Source organism: Glycine max, chromosome 12 (genome assembly GCF_000004515.6).
Source record: "Glycine max cultivar Williams 82 chromosome 12, Glycine_max_v4.0, whole genome shotgun sequence".
NCBI classification, from domain to species: Eukaryota; Viridiplantae; Streptophyta; class Magnoliopsida; order Fabales; family Fabaceae; genus Glycine; species Glycine max.
In genome coordinates, this window is record NC_038248.2 from 5,759,796 (window position 1) to 5,783,504 (window position 23,709).

The window sequence follows — 23,709 nt, forward strand, 5'->3', positions numbered from 1 at the left end:
ACTAACAAGGAATTGGTCTCTTGTTTAAAATCAAGTAGCTAATTAATTAGCGATGAAAATGATCTCTTGCAAATTTTGTCATTGTCCCTCGCAAATTCCCTATCTAATTACATTATTCCTTCACAAATCCCTAGCAAACCACCCTCTTTGCTATTCCCATGTCATTCCTTCCATTAGTTGCCAAATATTCCTCACAAATCCCACGCTATTCCCCGCAAATTCTCTGTTAATTATAAAAAATATATAATTTTTTTAAAAAAAATTATATAATTACAAAACACAAATACCTGTATATTCAAAATTTAAGACATAAATATCCTATATCAAATAACATATCAAACAAAAGAATGTAACAAGAATTGAATTTAAATAAATTTAAACATTGAGATAAATAAATAAAAAATTACTCTCTTGTTGTGTCTTGCAAAAAGATAAGTAAGAAGCATATATAATTTAATCAAAGAAAAGTGAAATAGCATCATCATCATTTATGTTCTCCAATAAGTTGTTTGAAGGATGGTGTCAATGTCTCTAATGCATGGAACCCGCAATTGTGAACAAAGAAGAATAAGGATTCAACTGTGAACAGAAGAGAACAAGGATTTGTTGTACACACCCTTCTAACTAAAGGAAACTGTTAAGCAAAAATATTGACCTTGTGTAGTCTTATAAGTTTAAGACCCAAATTTCCAAAGAAAAATGGTAATTACAATGAGGATAACTGCATAGTATTTTTCTATTCTAATTTTTAAATTTAATATCATTACATACTCAAGATTGGAATTTAAAACTACTAATTAAGTTAGAATAATTTCATATCATATGATTACGTACATAGTTAATGATATATATGAATTACTTCTTTATAACTATTTTTATAATAGTTGTTAAACAGACTTGTAAATGGTAGCTTATTAACAAGACTCTATTGTGAACTTCAAAGCCACAAGTTATTTTAATTTTTTACAGAAGAAAAATAAACAAGCTCTTACTTATATGTAAATTACTATATTAATCGTTTAATTGTTTTATTTTATTTCATTTTGAAGATTACCATCTCACATTAATTCTCACACAAGAGTCGTAGCTTGTTAAGTATTATAGGTAAATCATTAAAATGCATGAATTTTCATGTGGATAAATTGTTTTTTTTTTCTCGTGTGAATCAACCAACAATCATTCTATGTGAAGTTGTTCTAACTCAATTAATGGTTTGGAATTTGGGTCTTGATATACAGTTTTACCTATTATCTATATACAGTATAAAAAAAACAAAAAACAATGGCAAATATAATCTTGTGAATCAAACGGGATGTTGTTGGAAAAGTTGGAACAGTAAATGTATGGGTGTCCCTGGTAGTTTCTCACACGTTACTGAGAAAGAAACGGGAGAAAGAAAAGACAGAGAAGATGGAATCAATGGAATGGAACCTTATCCAGAATGTAACGCGGCATTTTCTCTTTGAGCAATAATACATAAAAATAAAAAATAAAAAACTGTTTTTTTTTAAACATTCCACCGACGTTTCTAATCTATTTTTATAAATCTTATAATATTTAATTTTTTTCCTCCTTTTCTTTTTCTCTTGAAGTATCTTATAGCATAATGGTGTCCATAAAACACTTTTATTTCTCTTTATTAATTATCATTATCGATATTATTTTCACGGGACACACGATATTAACAACAAGAATATATCAGTTCGTAACTTCTCTCTCTTTCTTTCCTGTTCTTATCCAAAAAATAATAATGAAAACGAGATATATTAATACAACACCGATTTTCGTTTTCCTAACGAGAATAAAGAAAAGGCGAGTATAGCACCAAACCCTTTATAAAAGCACATCAAAGGAACCATGAACAACAACAACAACGTAGGAGAAAAAGAAAAGAAAGCCATCGACGAAGCAACTACAAACAACCTAGCACACAGAGATATATAGCGGAAGCAACCAACAGAAGAAATTTCCACAGTTCCACACGTACAACAACAACGTTATAGAATCACCACTTGCATGCTTACAATAATGGCCAGCAGAAAAAACCACTTCACTTCACGAAGCCACCGTTTTCTCCCTGTGGCCTCAGATATACACGACTCTGTATCCTTAACCATGGATTTGGAATCCGCGTTCGAGTTCGACGAGTCGGAGATTTACAACTCGGCCCGAGCCAACAACTCGTTCGAGTTCCGCAGATCGCTTCACGGCCGCGGCTCTAATTCCTCGGCCAAGAAAAAACCCTCTTCCTCCTCCGGTGATCCGGCTTCGGTGCCGGTCAACATCCCCGACTGGTCCAAGATCCTCGGGGACGAGTACCGGAGGAAGAACAACTTCCACAGCGACAACGACGACGACAACGAGAGTTACAATGATGAGAGGAGTGGGAGGGTGCCACCGCACGAGTTTCTTGCGAGGAATAGGGTAGCTTCGTTCTCCGTGCACGAGGGTGTTGGGAGAACCCTAAAGGGAAGGGATCTCAGCACGCTCCGAAACGCCATTTGGGCCAAAACCGGTTTCCAAGACTAAAAAAGAAAAAACCATAGCCCTCTCACTCACCGAACCGAATCTTCTTCTTTTTTTTTTGGTTTTAAACCCTTTTTGGTTCTACTTCTGTTACTGTAATAGGTATGTATTTTTAGCCGAGATTTGTTTTTGTGAATTTTGGAGGTAAATATAATTTATAAGAGGTTTCGGTTATTAATTTCGAAGCCTGAGGTTTGTAATTTTGTACTGTCTACGTACGTAGTACCCTCAAGGAATATTATTATATATATATTTTTTGAATGTTGATCGATGGTGTTTGTTTGGAGAGTGAGACGATATGACTGCAGCATGTGCTGTGATAGATCGCTTGAGTTTTTGTTTCTGGGTAAATTAAGTAATGGTTGTATTTCATGGACGGTGTGGGATGATCGAGTGGAAGTTAGGGGAGGGGATGGTGTATGAAAGGAACAGAAAATGAAAGTAGGTCCAGCTTGGTTGGGGTGATTGATGGTGGGGTTCGGGTCTTTAGGTTTGGGACCAATGGCCTAATTAGGCTCTATCATTCTACACCACAAACTTCATGAACTAGTGGGCACTAGTCATCAAATATCCATTCATCGCTGGCTTTTTAGTTTTTTTCTTTTTACATTCAAATAAATAAATAAAATGGGAATAAGATGTGGTGAAAGAAAACATTTAAAATTGATTGAGCATGAAACTATAAACAACACTTCTCACAAGTAATATTATTACTCTCTTTTTTCTTATAACCCCGTGGTAACTCTAAATTTAGATACAATTCCAGTGATCTTCCATTTACGTGCTGACTTCACTCAACACTTCGGTTGATGCAACACCTTAGGTTGAGGTAGCCCATTATGCAAAGTTGGCCTTAAGACAACCACCATATATAATTTCATGCAACAATCATGGCAATTCAAATTTTGAATCGAGGCACTTTATTTATCCTTACTTTCAAGGTTGAAATGTCAATTTTTCCTGTAAAATTGCCTTAAATAGGGTCGACTTTTTTTTTTTTTTTTTTTACTATTGTTGCCTTCTATCTTCATGAATTTTCATCTTATTCTTCTGTATCTCCAACAACCCACAACCACTGTGGTTTTGAAGTTTTTTCTGATATTCTTCCTTAGTTTGTATTGCCTTTTTCACTTCCAAGTACCTTCTTCTCCCTCTTATTCTTGTTCACTAATTCTACACCATGTTAACCTTAAGGAGGTGGAGGAAGGCAATAATGGAATCTTTGTGGAGGTTCTCACAAAGCATCGACTATTGAGGTTGAGGTTGACCATATATAACGAGTCTTCTTAAGAGAACCTTAAATCAACCCCCATTCTTAACTATTGAAAAAGTTGGAACAAAATCGTTTGCGGAGGGAATATCCTTTCCGAAATGTGTGAAATGGGGTTTAGTTTGCAATTGAAATATTTGATGAATTTAAGTTATAATTAGAATAACTATATTTTTTATTTATATTTACAAGTAATTTAAAGACTTCCTCTAAAAAAAGTACTTTAAAAACTATAACTGTGACTGTGAATGATGGTGTAATTTTTACATGAAGAATGAACTATATAATAGGAATTCTGGTCTCACTAATTAATTTAGTTTAACATATAACGGTGAAGATGCTATTTATAACCAAATCAAAGTTAATTTAGCATAACTTATGGGGTTTATTTTTTCGAATAAACTAAAGAAGTTGTGAGAAATCCTTTTCTATTTGTTGTGAGATAAGAGATTGAGATAATACGTACTGGGCAATTTTTTTTCTGTTTCCTGTATAAATAAATATATTTTTAAAAACATTAAAAAAAATTAAAAATAAGGTGAATCTTTTGTAAATTAAAATTGGAAATAAAAAATAAAAATAGGAAATGAAAATAAAAGTAAGCATGTCCTTATTTCTTGAATGTGGAAAGAATTGATTCAGAAAATTAAATTTAAAAACTATATTTTTTTTGGAAATTAAATTTGAAAAGTCAAATTATTTTTACAGGATTTCAGATTTTAATTTTCAAAACAATGAAACCAAATGCATATAAAAAAATATTATTGGAATAACAATTTAAAAAAATAGGAGTTATTGTTAGAAAAAGTAGTGCAAAAAGTAATAACCCTTAAATAAGACTCCGAAATGTAGGCCCCTTTGAGGCCCATCTTAACGAAAACACGAATCATGGAACAACCACACCATCATAATTCTCTTTGACAAATGGATTTTCCTTCAAAAGAGAAAACAAATGAATTTGATCGATCCGACTCCATCTTGACTAAAAAAAATACCAGTTGATTTATTATTCAGGTTAGATAAAATCATAAAAAGAGTATTTCAATCATTATAGGGCTAGACACCGAAATGTACACTTTTCAAGTCTGATAATACTAAATTAACCCGAATTAACTTATTACTGTTTTTATATTATAAATTTAATGCTTGTTTCTAATGTTATTTTGATTATTAGATTTTTTAAAAATATTTTATTCTTATATTATAAATTAAAATCCTCAATATAAAAAGTAAGTCTCTTACTTTTTTCTTTATTTCAGTTAAATATTCTCAATATTCTTCATCTTCTTTCATAAAAGTGCATTTCATACAATGGCCAAGCTGTTTTATTTCTCAATCACCTCAAACTACCATCTTTACATTGTTATCTCTAAATCGAATTTCAATATGTTTTTTAAAATACAGCATCTATGGTTAAAAATAAAATTATGTCACAATTTAAACTATTCAATGTTAAAATATAATTTATATATTAAAAATATCTGTTTATCATGAATTTCATATATAATATAATTTAGATATTATTTTTTATAATGATTCTAATTATTTAAGAATAAATAATTATGTTGTAGAATTCACTTGTAAAATGCCGAGATGACAATTTTATCCAAATTTTATGGCTACTTGTAAATATAAAAAAAAAATATAGTTATTTCTATTATAACTTAAATTCTGAGTTATTTATAATTAGGATTAATTAATTTTTTAGTCCTTCAAATTTTTTAGATTCTAACTTTAGTCCTTCAATTTTTTTTGACAATTTTTAGTTCTTCATTAATTTTTATTGGTATTTTTAGTTCCTATAAAAAAATTTATCCATTTTTAGTCTGTTATTTATTTTTATTACTCAAAACTAGTTAAAGTTTTGTCCATTTTTAATCCCTCTTTTATTTTATATATGAGACTAATTTTAAGTAATAAAAATAAATGAGAAGTTAAAAATGGACAAAAAAATTTAGAAGAACTAAAAGTGACTTAAACAATTAATGAAGGACTAAAAGTTGTCAAAAAAAAATTGAGAGACTAAAAATTAAAAGTTAAAAAATTTAAAGGACTGAAAACTTAATTAATCTTTATAATTATATTCAAATTTAAGTTAAAATACTGGTTATAAATTATAAACATATATAAATTTTAAGATGACAATTTTATCCATACTTTATGGGTATTTGTAAAATAATATCCGGAATGAATATGATAAATACTTGCTCAATGAGATGGGTCCAAAATTATAGCATATTTGGATGATTTAAGTATAATTTTTCAATTTAGATGTATCTGGTTGATACATAGGGAAAGAGAGATAAGAAAGAAAAATTGTATATGTGATAGGTAATTTAAGAAAGAGAGAAATAAAGAGAAATAATAGATGTTAATGTATTTGTGATGGCAAGATGTGTATATATAATTATTTAAAATTATTTTATTCATTTTATTTTTTATGGCATATTTTATTTATTATTTTCAAAAATATTAGATATATCATATACGTTGAACTTTATTTTATTCTATGCATGTTAAAAATTATTTGTATTACCAAATTATTATGGTTTTTATCCTATGTAAGCCAAAATTTTGGCTCTCTTCCCGGATAAAATGCAATTAATGGATGCATGTATGAATATATGAGAAATGTTAGGAACATATACATTTTTTCTAATTAGTTAAATTTGATTAAAAATAATAAAATTTTGTGAATTTTATATCATATTTAATGATTTTTTCTTAATTTTAACCCATTAAAAAAAATATGTTTGATTGCGCTTGAATTTTAACCATTTCTTTATGGAACATTTTCCTGCAAACTATTTGCATCTCAGCTCGGAAATTATTCAATTGGTTTAGACTTTAGATTAGAGATTGCGCTTGAATTTATTATTTATAGTAGCAGCCGTGATATTCATTTCTTTGTTTACACCCGAATCTTTCATGATATTACCACTTTTTCTACTCCTATAAACATGGGATAAATCCTCGAGATAAAAAAAGTGATGATTATATATAATATTATAATATTAGATTTAAATATATTTTGTGTTATGTAATTATTTTGTTTAGTACTTAAAAAAATATTTTTATTACTTACTTGAATTTTCAAAATGTCACTTTTAGTCTTTAATTTTTTATGTATTAATGGTGTTATAATTTGTGATGATTTTTCTATTCAATTTAAAAATATATTTTTTCTTTAAAATCGATGTAAAAAATTATCACAATTTCATATTCGTATTTTTATTTATTTTTATTTAAAACTATCAGATGTAAAAAATGTCCTAAAATCATACGAGCCAAATCATTTTTTTAATAATTAAAAAATAATAATTGTTTACAATTAAAAATTGATACAAGTTGTGAAACCATGAATAAAATAAATAAAGAGGGACTAAAAGTATCATTTTAAAAATTTGAGGAACTAATAAAAATAAATTTTTTGTAAGGACTAGCAAAATAATTACTCAAATTTGAAGGACTAAAAATATATTTAAACCTTAATACTATCATAAATTCAAATTTTATTTCAAAAATGTCCTTAAATTTAAATGTTTTAAGTGATGATCACATTTAATGTAATGTAAGTACTTATAATCCAATGAATGAGTGATGTAAAAACAAATATCATATAAAGGAGAATTGAATTGTAATTTATAAATTTTTAAAGCCTTTTTTGCAATCAAACAAAATTTTTGTCTGAAATAAAAACTTCATAAAATATAACTGATTTTCAAAAACACGATTTTGTCAAGCAAAAGATATTTTCAAATATCTAAAGGTAATTTCAAACCTTAGATCAGTTAAAAAAAGATGAAACCTAGGGAGTTATACTGATTTTTCTCTGCCATTAAGACTACATCTAATTCTTGGCAAATCACCAAGTTCACTAACTTCACAACTTACAAGTATTATTTCATGACCACTTCTTAGTTTACAAAACAAGTTTTACCTCAAGCTTGACCAATACCTAGTATTCTTTGTTTATACTAATTTACTGTTAGCTCTAAAAACTTAAAGGAAATTTGTTGGTTGTGTTTGTATAATGACTAAATCTATGATCATTTTAAAGATGGACTTATAGTTTGCATTTAGTCTTTTATTTCAATATGTTGATTGTGTTTTGAAAACCTTTTTCTAACTTTTCAAGAACACATAAAATGCTTTTTACATAAAGAATAGCAAATGAATGTTTTCGCGCATAAGTTATCTTTCATGTCTTTAAAGCTTTTTGGTATATATAAGCTTTATCTTCAAGATTTTGTTGTCTCACAACAAATAGAATTTTCACTTCTTCGTTTGATGAATGTGGTTGTAAGGGCATTTATTGCTTGTATTAAATGTGCGTCTTTTCTTCATGCAGAAATTCCACTCTTTATCGTTGGCATATTGAACACCTTAGCATGCAGTCACTTCCTTTTTTGTCAAAGCAAGTTTGTGCAGCATATCTCTTCTTTTGATGAAGATTGAGGAACTTTAAATATTGATTTCATTTATTCTTCATAAGATTCGACAGACCCTAAGAGAATATTTCTACAAATTAAATATTAGACACAAAATATTAAATGAAATCTTAAATGTCATCTTTGATGTCACATCTATTCATGCTTCTATTTAGCTATTGTTTGAAACATCAAACACAAATTTTTGATAGCACATAAGACTCAACTTTTAATCTTTGTATTTGTTTATATCTAATCAAAATAAGTAAGAGTTCTAATTTTTCTTAAGACAAAAATGTTTTTTTAGCTTAACAAGTATCTAGTAAACAGAATTAATAATAAATTAAGTGTATCGAAGAAATTTTACCCTAAATAAGTTTGAAACTTTTCATAATTAGGATCAAAGAAAAACTAGCTTGTTATTACTTATATATAGGACTAGAGCTAGTACGTAATGTATAATGTTAATATATCTTTGTAAATTCTGTGATGACAAGATCTCTTTCCATTAAATAACCATGGGGTGAAGAAGCTGAAGGCTAGCAGGAGCTTATAAATAAGGTAAGCTCAATTTTGGAATTTAGAAAATATGGACGTGCAGGAATCACAGGCCAATCCAATGGTAAGCACGAGATTGGGCCCGAGAGAGAAAAAGTTAGCCCAGCCCACAAATCGTAGCTCGTGGCGCCAACGTCCGCTGACAGCAGCTACCGGTCAAAGTCAGAGACCCAGCCGAGACAAGCAGCAATTGGCAGAGCAACAACAACAACAACACACATTTCTTCATAAACCCCAAGCGTCTTTCTCTTTCTCTCTATAACCACACATACACACTCTCTCTCTACAATGATTGATTTCGAAAGAGAGTCAGAATCAGAGGGAGAGATTAGGGCTTCCATTGAACCCGCTTCTCCAGCTCCGGCAGCAGCGGCTATGCCGGCGAAGGAGGAGGCAACACCAGCGCCACCAGCGGCTCTCAATTCGAAATCGAGCATGTAGAAATAGAAGAAGAAGGCGACACCAGAGTTGAAATTGATAGAATCTCAATTTTCGATTCCCACACTAATTTAGGTTCTTAGTTTCAATCAATTTGATCGTTTGACATTACGAAAAATCAATCTAGTGCTTAGTTTTGTTTATTCTCAATAGATTTAGTCATTTATTTTGACGACTATTGGTCAGTTTAGTCTCACATTGGTCGAGAAATTATTAGGTAGTCTTGGAATACCACGTGTCCAGGGTCCCAGCCAATTTCCATGTGACATGTATTCGAGTTTTTCAATTTACGACAAAGAATTAATTACACTATATTATGTGTCATGAAAATAAAGACTTGCAACCATGTTTGTCAATGGATATAAGATGTAGAAAATGAAATATTTTTGCTAGGAACTAGCCCCTTTTCATGGTGATTTCCTTGCAAATGCTGTAAACATGTACGATAAATTTCTGTTTAATAAAATTCCTTTACAATTTATTCTTTTTTAATGTTCCCTTTGGTCAATTCATTTTATATAGGAAAATAGTTCTTTGTAAAATCATTATACTATCGATTTGTGAAGTGTTAGGCCCTAAAAGACTTCATTATTTTCTCATCATCTGTTTTAAGGGTTGTACATCTTTTTAAAATGATGTTTAACTGATTTTTGTGCTTCTAATAGGGTTGTTATTTCCTGCACCTCGAAGTTGCTTCCTGCACCCCTTTTTTGGTTTTCGAAATGACCAATCCGAAATGTAAAATTACACTCTTTGTAAAAAACATATAAATGACGTTTATTTTTATTGATCCACTGATACGTAATGCAACTTTCCCTTCCCTTGTGATGATGAATGAAAAGGATGAATAAAAAACGGAGAAAGACGAAGGGGGAAAAAACATGCAAATAAGAAATATAACTAATCAAGATAAAATATCAAAACATTCCTGCATGTGCCTGACGAGTTTGAAACAATAGAGAATGGGACTCAGCTTGAACTTGATTATTTTGTTTAATATTTTTTATTTAATATTTAATTAGTTTTTTAAAAAAAATTTATTGATCAATTTTCTCTTCACTTCACTAACTAGATCAGATTTTCAATGCCAAAGCCCAAAAGTGATTCTAATGAAAGCTATCTTTCACAGGAAAAAGATTTTCTCACATTCTTTTTAATATTCTCACCTCCCACTTTTTTTGTAAAATTTCTATTCTACCCTTCCCTTCATACAGTGATTCCTCTTTCATCCATGTGTTTCTATTTTTTTTTTGTTTAATTTCAAATTAATGTTATTAGTATTTAATCCTGGATATATATAATTTATTTATTTCCTCAATGACGTGATATCATTTTACTATTATTAGTCCCTTATATAATGAGTAGAGATTTTTCTGTATTTAAATTCTTAAATATGGTAAAACACTAAAACTTAACTCATCTAATTTTGACAATTAAATGAGTCAACCTTAATTGGGGACGAGTCCTCTCTATTTTTTTATAAAAAGTAGAGACAATCCATTGTTTATTATTAATATTATTTTTAGCATGTTACTTGTACATAGTATTGGCTATCCTTAAGCCCAATATGAAGATTGTTGGATATAGTTGCAAACCAAATTATATTTTAGATGGATCTCCTTACTTTGGAAAGATTACGAGTAACTATTGCGAGTATTTTTGTATTCCTTTCCCCTTACCTTTATATTTTTAAACCTACTAAATCCAAAGCTTTATTAAGTACTTGTAATTTGCTTCCTACCCCTATTATTTAAAACCCACTAAACCCAAACTCATCTTAAAAGCATTTAGTTTTTTCATTTTACTTTTTTTTCTTTCTTGAAGCTTCTTGCGCGCACACGGTACTACCGTTTCTCCAAGTTTCTTGCACACAGACAACATAAAGTTACAAGGTTTTTAATTTTAAAAAATAAATTGGGTATGGATTCCCACTATTCCCAAACTCGTCCGAGTTAAAGGCATAAAAGGGGCATTTCATCCTTTCTTACTCAGATACAAATATAGAGCGAGAGAGATAAGCACGAGACTCTTACTCATGAAAATAACAAAAGATAAGTAAGTAGGGAGGATTTTTTGTGCTTATGGTAAGTAAAGTTGTTGGTTTTTTTAGTATAACATTCCTTTTTTTGTTATTTAGAGTTATTGTCAGTGAAGGTCATTGGCTATTCGTACGTTCTTATAGTCCAAAATTTTGATTAATGCTCTTTTCTTTGATTACTTCTTGTAACATCAGCCTCGTCTTCTACAATTTTCCACAAGTTGTTCTAAATTAATAGCTTGTGTTACTTATAATAAGATAACATAGTTTTCTAATTTATTTGAAACACCTCTCCTCCATTAAAGGATTTAAAATTGTTACCCTTAACCAACGACCTTGTGGAGATTAATTGACACGAATTCTTCTAATTTAATCAAAGGTAAAATAAATTTGTTAACATTGTGTAGCTTCTTTTTTTTTTTTTTTTTGTCAACCAAAATAAGATATCATAATAATGAAAACGGTACCAGAGGTACCACGGACTGGTACCACAGACAGACAAGAGAATATAACCAAGTGACAGGGAGAAGGAAGTCTGATAACATCTTCCCTAAATCTTCAATGTATGTCACTCCAAATTGTTATTGCTAAATTACAGTAAATGAAACTGCATTAATCTCTTTGGACACAGAATTTAGAAGTAAAAAAATCATATTATTATCGTTGCACTCCCAAGATTGAAATGAAGAATCTTCATTAGGTTTAGGCTGCAGGATTAAGCCATTTACAAAGCCAAATTCATTTTTTGGCAATGAGTGTAACATGCATGATTCTCTTCATCTATTATTTAAAATTGTCACTCACCAAAGGTTGAGAAATGAGGCGCAACCTTGGACTATCTAAGGGGTGAAGAAAAAAAAAAAAGATTGTTCTGATCTTCCATGAATGTACATTGTTGATGAAGAATCAAATGAAGTAGAAGATATAGTTGTTGCACCCACAGAAGAAAAATTTTGCTATAAATTTTGGCACCAAAATGAGATATGCAATCAATCAAGGCAGGAATGTGATATTGCCTTGAAATTGTATCATATGATTTATGCTTGATAAGATCAGGTCAAGCTTAAAACATCTAAAACTCAAGCTTTAAGCTCACTGATAAAAAAAAATTATTTAGTTTTTATAAAGTAAATAAGGTACCATGTATTGGAAAAATATTACTTATGTTGACAAAAAAACTTTAAATTTGACTCTCGCATTTAAATTTAAAAAAATTCTTAAAATTTATTTTAAGTCTTATTTATCGTTAAATCAATCCTCATGCAACAAGATAAAAAAAAAGTGTACAAAAAATTTATTTCAACATATTCATTACACAAATAATAACAAACCCATTACTATATTAATAAAAAAAAACTTCTACTAGCTAAAATTGTTAATCACTAATTATGAAGAATTTAAATGTTCATCACAATTCAAGCATGAAAGCACATTTAAGCAAGATCCAGAAAGGTGCTCATCACAATTCTTAGCAAAAGAGACGCCCAACCAGATTGTTGGTGTTAATGTTGATGCTTACAACCCATATGAACTATCATTAACAATGTTTACTGGTGTAGTTAAGAAAAATGTAACTTCATGAACCATTTTGTATTAATAAAGGTAGTAAAGGAGTAAAACTTTCACTTTTAACACAGCTAATTCTAAAGCAGTATCATATGTAAAAAGACCAAATGCTTAATTTTTTGTCTCATCGTTATCATATTTTAGTCATGTTATTGCCACATCAACTAAATTATTGAGAGTTAACAGCATGCATCAATCTTTAACTAATACGAGTGTATAAGAACTAAAACTTATATTTTTTTCCATCTAAGAACTAATACTTAAAGTTGTGTTAATTATAATATCATATAGACCAAATTAATGATTTAGTCCATAAATTTCTTTTGTAGTTAATACTATACAATTATTTTTTTTTGGAGAAAATGCTTAATTTTTTCATATTGGGAAGAATCAACACTAAATAAAAAAAACCCATAAAATGCATTCATATTTCTTGTTCAATAATAATTATACTTTATTACGAGAATGAAATTATTCTTTTTGACAGCATATTATTACAAAGGATTTTTAATCTTCTTTAAGAGATATGCTTACACTCATAGGTGAGTTGTTTCCTTTCAATAATAATTTTTTCACGTGCACTAGTCAAGATTCAAATTTTTTACCACATGCTTAAGGAACCCAAGTTTAGTATCTTTTTTTTAAACCCACTTTTAAAAAATATTCCAAGATTTTGTTTTTTGTTTAAATTTTAAAAAATTATTTAAAATGTAAACACACAATAAATTCCGTATTTTCACTGTTTTTATGGAAAAGTGATAAATAAAAAAAATACAGCACATATAATATGATTAAGCGCTCAATTGGAAGATGACAATGATTGTATCTAGTTATGTGGCTGATAGAGGGGAAAAAGTGATTAAAAAAGAAAATGAATCAGTATTTTGTTTTATTTTTTTCATCTATTATTTCGTAGTCTATACTTTTGTGTTCAAATATAATAAGGAAAGCTTTTTTCCTATCTGGATAAGTGTGTTTTTTTTCATATAGATTATGGTATACTTGAGTAGTGATAATTATATTTGAGTTGAATAAATTTTTCTTTTAAATATTTAATATAATTCTATATTTAGGACTCAAACATCATCAATGAGTATTTTTTTTAGGAGACTAGGAGTTGGATAAAAGTTAATCCAAATACATCTTTAAGATGCATTTGGATTAAATTTTCAGAAAATATATTTATGATTATTTAATCGTGATGATTTGTAAATTATTATTTTTTAACATCTAATAAAAATTTAATTCATTGATTTATGGAATCTCTAGTTTAAAAAAATGCATTATTTTATATTTTCAAGTGTCTATTTTTTATATATTTTTTATTTACAAAGTTGATAATAATACTGTATTAATTAAATTTTTGTCAATTGCTACTTATTGTTACTTTCTACTTAATTTTTAATTGATTTACATACTTACAATTAGTATATGTACTTATTGTGGAGTAAAAATGAAAAAATGCATAACAAAGTTCAAAACTATTTTATGAAAAATAAGAAATTTATTGTGTTAATTAGTTAATAAAATCTTCAAAACATACTATAGTTTTTTAAATATATTTTTATTAAAAATATAATACTCCTATTTTTTTTGTTTGTTGGAAAATACATATAACCGAGTCCATAGTGACTGTATGATGCTCCTTCATGTAATGGCATGTGTACCAAAATATGATGCCCCATTAAATGCATGGATGTCAATGATGATAAGGTGCGTTCAATTTAGTTGGGTGGGGAAAAATATAATAAATAAGAACAAACTTTTTCCTCCCCAAGCCTCTTTCATCATTTACGTTGGCCATCTTCATTGTGGATTCGGTGCCTCCAATTTGTCAAAGCCACTATTCACCAATTTCGGAGATTAGGAAAAAAAAAAAGTTATGTTCCCCACTTAACTCTACCACGATAATGAACCCCAGTGCTTTTAATATAGATTTAATTTTGATTCAATAATTTTATGATTTTTAGTTTTTAGTTTTTATAGTTTAAAATTTATCTTTTTTAGTTTTTATAATTTATATTTTAATTATATTTTAGTCTCGTTTGAAAGGTTTTTTTTTTAATTTTTATAATTTGTATTTTAATTTTTTTTTTAATTTCTATAATTTGAAAATAATTTTTTAATCTTTATAATTTATAATTTAATTACCTTTTAATCCTTACTAGATATATATACATATATAATTAACTACAAATTAGTTATAAATTATCAATTATTTATTTATTACAAATTATCTTACGATAAATTAGTTATGAATGACTTGTTAATGTTTTATAATTAATTGTAATTAATATTATTCATATTTTGATGGTAAGGACTAAAAGGAAATTAAAATATAAAATATAAAATTAAAAAGATCACTTTTAAATTATAAAAATTAAAAAAAAATTAAAATGTAAATTATAAAAATTAAAAAAGTCATTTTTAAACTATAAGAATTAAAATACAAATTATAAAGACTAAAAAGATTATTTTTAAATTATAGAAACTAAAAAATATTAATATATAAATTACAAAGACTTAAAAAATTACTTTTAAACTATAAAAAAATGAAAAATAAAAATTATAAAACTATAAATTTTAAATTAGTAATTAAACCTTTAATATATAAAAAAAAAAAAAAAACACACCATGCTCTTCTTCCGACTTGGCAAAGTATCTATCTTTAACCCCCTCCTTATATATAGCATCTCTCTCTCTTATATTTTTGCTAAAGAGGACTCTCCCTGGTGAGGCCACCACGCATTCACACTGAAGAAAAATATTAGTAAAACACACCATAATCATCTCACTAATTCAGATCACGTGACCTGTTATTGGGTCCTTCACCTTCTTTAGTGCCTCTTGCATTATTTACACCATTATGAAAAAAACTAAGTGCCTCCGTTACTGTTTTACAATCATGACCACCCCTTTTGGGAGCCACCACCTATTTTAGTATTTGCATCAAAGTGCTCTTATGCTCCAAAGTTCAAACATTAGCAATAAATTTTTCCATTTTTAAAAATTATTAAGTGTCATTAGTTTTTACAAAAGAATAAATTTATGCTCCTAATGGTTTAATCATAATTTATAGTTTAGTAATAATGTAAAGTAGATTTATAAAAAAATATAAAGCTTAACTCATGAGATTAATACAATGGTATAACATATTTCCGATCATATGTTAAATAATGATTTATTTAGTGAAAAAAATTATATTTAATTTTATTTGTATATAATTTTTTTTAATCAACAACAACCAACAAGTAAATTAATCTCTGATCAAGTAAATTAAGAGACCTCATAATCTTTAATCCATGATCAAAATAATCTCAAGTTAAATTTTAAACAAAAATTCTCATCATCTATTTCCTCCTTTTTCTATTTATAAGATTGAGTTTTAAATTATATTTGTTTCAATTATACTGTGTTTTGTATTAATTATTTTTAAACTATAAAATAATATATTGAAAAACTATTTTAAAACTATAAAATAATATATTGAAAAATAATAGTAGAAGAGAGAGAAATATTAATTATATTGATAAATTTGAAAAAAGTTATAAATTTATTATTATTAATTAATTAATTTTAAAAGAGAAATAAATAATCGAGACTCGTATAAATAGGAAGTGATGAGAGAGTAATTTAACGGCATACCCATCTTTTACTAAGAGAGGGAAAGAGGAGGAAGGGAGGCAAGAATTCTGCAAACACGGTTGAATTGTGATTTGAGTATAATTGCGTTCATATTTCATGTTTAATACAGCGTGACAAACTTTAATTAGAGTGCAGCAAAATATAGTCTAATAAATAATACTGCTATAGCTATAAGTATAACAGAAAGTGGTCCAAACCAAAGTGATTGAATCTGCAATTTCTTAGGTAGGTTGAATCCTAGCACATGAACCTAAATGCAATTAGGTTGGAGAATGATAGGTTTAGTTTATTAATGCAAACATAATTAGATTCCACCCGTTTCATTAAAACTATGAAAAGTATATATTATGTACGAAAAATGACAGTGTAAAAGTTTCTTTTTGACAAAAAAAAAATACAATTTTGTAATTGTATGTGTTCATATATCACATATATCTTCATGTAATTATGAAAGAATTGTGACAATAGAGTTTCTTTATTATTTCTTTATTTTGAACCCAAATAGTACCTACGGTGGAGATGTTAAATATTCATACACTGATTAAATTCAAAGGTGAAAAATTGTAATTACAAAAACAGAGGCAATCAGTGCAGAGTATATATAGTGTGAATTTAAAATAAGTTTATAATTCATGGAAAAATGTAATTGGCCGATAGATAATTATATTACATGTACAAAACGAAATTGAAAAATGTAGCAAAATATTATTAATATGCATATATAAAAAAAATAGTACTAATCAATGCTGCTACAATATCATACTCCAAAAAACCTAGAATTACGGCAACAGGTTAGGGGCACTAATAGTTTTGTTTTTTTGTTTTTTTTTTCGGTAGGAGCACTAAAAGTTACAGTAAAATACTACTGTAGTAACTTACTAATAAATGTAAATTAAAATATTACTTGTGGCTGTAGACTTGTCACTTGTAGCGAAAAAGATTAAATTCTCATAACTACGGGGAAAAATTAAATAAAACCTTTTTGAAAAGATAAAATAAAACTTGTTAAAAGTTGTCTAAGCATATTGGTCAGTATTCCTTTAAAAAATTATTGGTCCATAAATTAATTAATAAATATTTTTTTAAAAAATTAACATTTGATATCTCAATTAACTCTTTTTTTTTTCCTGGGTCAAATACGCAATAAACTAGTTCTATTAAACAAAAAAAACCCCTCTCTCTGTCAAAAAAAAAAAAGTTCTATTAAACAAATGGTTATTTATTTTATACTTGTAAGTATATGGTTTGAAAATATTAAATACATTTTATTAAATATTTTTAATTATTTAAAAATTTATATTTTCAATATAATAAATACTATTTTTAACATTTAAAATTATTACATATCTATCAAGAAAATTAATTTATTTTTTATTCCGAAACACAAAAAAATTCTACATTACTTAGAAATTGAGCCGAAATAACTTATAAACATCATTCTCCTTAGACAAAATGATGAGGTCAATGTAAGCAAAAATAGATAGTATTTATAATTTTTAATACAAGTTTATCTTTATTATTTTAATATTTTGTATATTAATTTTTTATGAGAATACAATGTAAAAATAGTGATTAAAGTTATTATAAAATTTAAACAACAAATAATTAAAAACATATTTATGAAAAATAGATGCGTCAAAAAATGAAAGTACTTAAATAAACGGTAAACATATACTAATAAAATAAACAAAAATGTAAAAAAAAATGTAATGACCCTGTGGTGGAATTATGATTTGTTGTTAATGACTTTTAAAATAATTATAAAAATTAATAAATTTGATATAAGACTTAATATATATGATGGAATGTGATTGGATAATAATATAAATTTTTTATATTATTAGTATATAATCATTTTTATATTATGGTGTGATTGGTCGAGTTTCAATTGGATTGAAAATACACATGAATTAATACAACTCGGCTTCAAATCACTAATCCAAATGATTCATATATCATGTCTTTTTTAGATTGAAAAAGTCACTTAAATGAAAAAATAATAATTTATACCTTATATTTTTATTGTTTATAGATTTTTTTTAGCAAGCATAATTGCATATTAGAATTTGATAATATAATTTGTCACTTAATTTTTTCTTGACTAATTTGTATATATATATATATATATATATATCATGATATTAGTGTGAAATATTCACAAGTTTTATTGATGATTAACTTGTTATTAAAATCTTATCTTTTAATTATATTTTTTCATTCATAAGATTCAAACAAAACATTATTTAAGAGAATTAATCTTAAAATCATTCAAATTAAGCTCAAAACCAATATAATTATGTGTGACAGTATACAATGATGAGAGCTCTAATAAATATATAATAATATATTTTAGATTATTGTAACTTAAGATTATGTATATTGAATTTTGAAAAAATTTGTTGTGTGCTCAAAATTTTAAACAGGCTTATAGTTATGTTTCTAAATATGTTAGATTTTATTTAAATTTAAATCTTAAACGTGTAAATTTACATATTATGAAATCATATATTTTTTAAACTAAAGATTCACTAGTTAAAAAAAAAATCATTTATATGATTATGACAATGTATAATCATTTATATTTAACTAGTGATTCACTAGGTTAAATTCTTGAATATCTTGATCCAGTTGATGATCTTCTTTTTTTTCTTAACAAATAAAATAAATTAAAATATTTGATAGAATAATAATTTCAACTTGATTATATAGATGTATAGAAAAAAATATAACAGTAGGAATTATTAATAGAAAATAATTATTAATTAATAGTAATATAAAATATTTGATTTAGAAGACAATATCAGTCCTAATAACTGTGGTCAAAAGTTATCGATAAGACTAAAATTAAACAACTGGGATTGCAGAACTTTATTTATTGATGAGTGCTTGCAGTTAAATACTAGCCAGTATTTTGCTGCCTGGCTCCCACTAAAGAAAAAGGCTAAAACGCATTTCAATTGCGCGTTTCATTAATTGTCTCTCGCCCTCAAACCATGCATTATTACATCTCAAAACCCAAGAAATGAAATAAAAATATAAAAGTTAATCATACTTTTAAACTCAAAATAATTAGCAAGTTGCAGTTAGGAGGACAAACCATAATTAATTAAGATGATAAAAAAGCCAGATTAGCATCCCTGAACACATCCCATGCAACCCAAGCGTTTTTTAGTTGACTCCGACCACCATAGCAATAAATAACCCTTCTCAATTTTCAAAAATATTATTACTATTATTATTACTAATTACTAATATAATATTCACAAAATAATAAATGTACTTGTTGTTGTAAGTCCTATCTTTCTTTTCTTTTTCTCTCTTCTACCTTCTTCTTCTTCACTTAACTTTCTCTCTCTTCTCTGTTCTCCGTGCCGGTGCTGTAACTGCACGCGTGTTTTTCTGTCTTTTTGTTTTTTTTCCTCCGCCTCTCATTTGCGAAGGTGAGAACCCTAAATTTTAGAGAGAGAGGTTCGATTTGGCCGGAGGTGATTCTCCGGCGAGATTTTGCGGTGGATCAGGGTGGGGCCGGACACTTTCTTGAAGAGAGAGAGAGAGAGAGAAAGTGCGGTTTTGAGAGTTATAGAGAGAGAGAGGGGAAAATGTATAAGAACCAGCTGCAGGAGCTGGCACAGCGGAGCTGCTTCAACCTGCCTTCGTACACGTGCATTCGGGAAGGTCCTGATCACGCGCCCCGCTTCAAGGCCACCGTTAACTTTAACGGCGAGATCTTCGAGAGCCCTCATTACTGTTCAACGCTCCGTCAGGCGGAGCACTCCGCCGCCGAGGTGGCGCTCAATTCCCTCTCTAACCGTGCTCCCTCTCACTCCCTCGCCGCCAGGATCCTCGTGAGTTTCTCTCTCTCTATCACTGCTTTTTTGTATGGAATTACCGAACTGCCCCTTGCCGTTACCCTTGCTGTTACCCTTGCCTTCGTTTAATGTGCAATGCTGTTTGTCGTAGAGGAAGGGTTTGGTTTTGAATTTGGGATTATTATTTGTGAAATTTTTGAATCTAATTTTGAGTATTAGAAACCGATTCTGTGCTGTGAATGAGATCGTGAGATTTGTTTCTTCAAAAAGTGCTTCAATTTTTCACTCCTCTGTTGTGAATTTTCATGGCTGACACTGCACTTTTGTTTGATTCACCAAGAACACTTACTCTCTTTTTTCCTCTGTATGAGTATTTATATGCACATTTTGAGAGCATTTTGTTTTATTCGAAATTTATACTTTAAGTCTTTATTAATTGTGCGAAGATGTTTATCTATTTGCATTGCTTGGTATGTGGTAATTGTGTAATTGGTGATTTTGGGGTTTATGTGCTTACTACATGCAACTTTTTAGGATGAAACGGGGGTGTACAAGAACCTCTTGCAGGAAATTGCGCAGAGGGTAGGGGCGCCGTTGCCGCAGTATTTTACATTCAGGTCAGGGTTAGGACATTTACCTGTTTTTACGGGGACAGTGGAGTTAGCTGGAATCATGTTTACTGGTGAACCTGCCAAGAATAAGAAACAAGCGGAGAAAAATGCAGCTATGGCCGCATGGTCTTCTCTAAAGCAATGTAAGTGGCTAGCTAGCTTTTCTTGACTGAATGTTTTTCTTTGTGTGAAATGATATGGAACTTTACATTAATTTGTTGTATGGATAATATGGCTTCAAAATACTAAAAACAGTGGTAAATCCCGGTCCAGCCCTGTTCCTCTTATTCTTGCAAGGAATGTGGCAAGTGGGCTACACTGAAATTTTCATAGTATGGGACTGCTGAGGCAGTGCACTGGCCGTTTCTACCGAACATTCCGTGGTAATGGCCAAGTCCATCTTCAATGCACTTATCTATCCTCGTCCCATGTGACTCTCCTTTAAAATACTAATGTGCCAGATGATTTTTCCTGCATATATGCCTCTCTAAACTACCTTTCTTTGTCTCCATTTGTCCAAGCAAGTTTTAAGCGAGCTACAAGGTAGCAGCAAATTACACTGCTATTATGGCAAATGCAGGGTGTGTTGTCCCGTGGCTGCTTTAAATTATTATCTATCTATGATTTTTTGCTTATGTTTTGAGCAAATTGTAGTTGATATTACAGCCTTTTGGACACAAAAGTGCACCTATAGCACTGGCAACTCGGGACATAATTTCTGATTTATGGTTAGAGTCCTTTCTAGTATGTTTGGTTCATCTTAAATCTGGGGAAATAATTGCTTAGTTTTCAAAAGTTCTCTCTGGAAGTTGACAAGAATAATTGATTAATTTTCCAAATTAAGCTGAACCAAACATGCACGAAATCTATAGAAGAATGTCCAACCTGTTCACACCTCAGTTGTCTTCCAATTATTTTCAACTATATTCCAGAAGCTCAAGCATTTTTTGGCCAAACCTCCTTCCCTTTTGGGGGGCAGTCCAGTCTATATTATTAGGTCGTTGCTCTGTCACTATTGCTTCCCACAAACTTTCTAGATACAATATTTCATTTCTATCTGATTATTTTTTTTTCATACAAGTACATGGACAGATTAGCACCCAGACTTGTTAGACAATTGTTATCACCAGCCATTGTTCTAGTTCCGCCCATGCCCACTTTCCTTCTTCAACTTTGCTGCATTTGGTAATTGACTGTATTCTGCCTTAGGTTGAGCGTGATTGTGCGTGTAGACTATAACTTATAGTAATTAATCATTTTTGTCTTTAGTTTTGGTATTTTTGTGTGTTTATATGTGTAATACAAATTTTATTTATCCCGCATCCATAATTTTTAAGTATACTGGTCATTTTTGTGTTTTTGGGCTGGTTGCTGTGTGCTATTATCCGTCATTAACAACTATGGTCTAAAGATATATAGAAATGATGAACACTGAATTAACAATATTATTTTTACTTGACAGTGGCAAAAGAAACTGCAAGGTCTTCAACTGAACCCGAGAACAATGACGAACTAGAACAGATCACTATAGCACGGGCCTTACTGAACTACAGACTGAAGGAAAAGATTTCAATGTCAAATTCAAATGCTCCAGTTCCATTTCCAAAGAAGTTTCAGATTCAAAATCCCAGGCCAACCAGTCCTCAGCCCCCACCTGCTGCTACATCAAAGATTCTTCCCTTAATTTGCCAAAAGGCAGCTCCTCGAAGCAGACATCTAGTAGGAGCATCTCCAGCACGAGCTTCCTGCGACAATTCTGCGATGCCACAGCTTTCTGCTACACCAGAAAGCCGAGGAATCCGTCGCCCTAAGTTCCCTGCAGCCGGAGCAGCACCTTATGTTCCCATTAGACAAATGAGGCCTTGTCAGGGGATGGCACCTCCGGTGACAATAAGGACTGCAATACCTGTATTCTCCCCACCGCCAGCAGCAGCTGCAGTGTCCCATCAAGTACTACGAGCTCCTCATGTACGAGTTGCACCTCCGGTCACTATTCGGCAAGCTGTTCCAGTATTTGCTACTCCACCTCCTCCGATTCGAAAAGATGAACCTGTTCCCATCCCAAAAGACGAACCACCAACCATTAGTGCCCCTAGCCCGGAAGACAAACTGCCAGCTAAAACGCCAGAGGCAGAGACCAAGACTGAGAACATTCCACCTAAACCTGACATGGTAAAGAGCTTGGAGCAGCTGAAAATTTGATGTTTCATTGGAGTAGAGGTCTGAATCCATGAGAATGTGATCATGGTTTTATGATGATGTGGAGTTTGCTTCTCATGTTATAATGAGTGATGTAATGTCATCCCTTCCTTTTGCCCTGTTAAAATGCGACTGTTGGTGCTGGTTAGCATCTGCGGTCCAAATATCTGTGAAATTCAAGAGCGGTTTACAATATAATTTGCCTTTTTTAATTGTTATGAATGTTAGTTATATAAATTATCGTATTATACATATTCATCGGCCATCAATCTTATTACAGCAGGCAATTGGGGCTTTCTGTGTTTCTTTTGGGCATCATTTGAGATTTGTATGGCTGTTGAAATGAAAAGGTGGACACTGCCCACTTGCTTGTTAGTGCCTCATTCATTGCCATTAAGCGGTGATGAAATACAGTAGACCCAGGTCATCTATATGCATCTTAGGTCACTGTTCTTGATATATCAATGGAGCTGTCAGCATAATCAGATCCTCCAAGTTCAGTAACTTTCCAACTTTTTTCATCTAAAGTTGTCAAGTGTTTTTGGATGGGTTGATGTTAAATCAGAGAAATCATAAATATAATAATAAATTTATGTCGAACTATTGAATTGAAAGTGTA

At 29.5% G+C, this 23,709-nt stretch overlaps 2 protein-coding genes across 2 annotated transcripts; both read left to right on the top strand.

Moving 5' to 3' along the window:
• Nucleotides 1–1,620: 1,620 nt before the first annotated feature.
• Nucleotides 1,621–2,791, top strand: LOC100812183 (uncharacterized). The gene has a single exon (XM_003539713.5). It carries the CDS (start codon nucleotides 2,017–2,019, stop codon nucleotides 2,527–2,529), a length of 513 nt encoding a protein of 170 aa, XP_003539761.1. The 5' UTR covers nucleotides 1,621–2,016; the 3' UTR covers nucleotides 2,530–2,791.
• A 17,003-nt stretch (nucleotides 2,792–19,794) lies between these two features.
• Nucleotides 19,795–23,354, top strand: DRB2A (dsRNA-binding protein Drb2a). The gene is made up of 3 exons (NM_001254313.2): nucleotides 19,795–20,316; nucleotides 20,815–21,034; nucleotides 22,354–23,354. The coding sequence occupies exons 1-3, from the start codon at nucleotides 20,071–20,073 to the stop codon at nucleotides 23,091–23,093; spliced, it is 1,206 nt and encodes a 401-aa protein (NP_001241242.1). The 5' UTR covers nucleotides 19,795–20,070; the 3' UTR covers nucleotides 23,094–23,354.
• Nucleotides 23,355–23,709: the final 355 nt, after the last annotated feature.

Coding starts and splice junctions, on each gene's coding strand:
- LOC100812183 (XM_003539713.5), top strand. CDS start 2,017: ATGCTTACAATAATGGCCAGCAGAAAAAACCACTTCACTTCACGAAGC.
- DRB2A (NM_001254313.2), top strand. CDS start 20,071: ATGTATAAGAACCAGCTGCAGGAGCTGGCACAGCGGAGCTGCTTCAAC. Junction 20,317..20,814: donor CCCTCGCCGCCAGGATCCTC/GTGAGTTTCTCT, acceptor GCAACTTTTTAG/GATGAAACGGGGGTGTACAA. Junction 21,035..22,353: donor ATGGTCTTCTCTAAAGCAAT/GTAAGTGGCTAG, acceptor TTTACTTGACAG/TGGCAAAAGAAACTGCAAGG.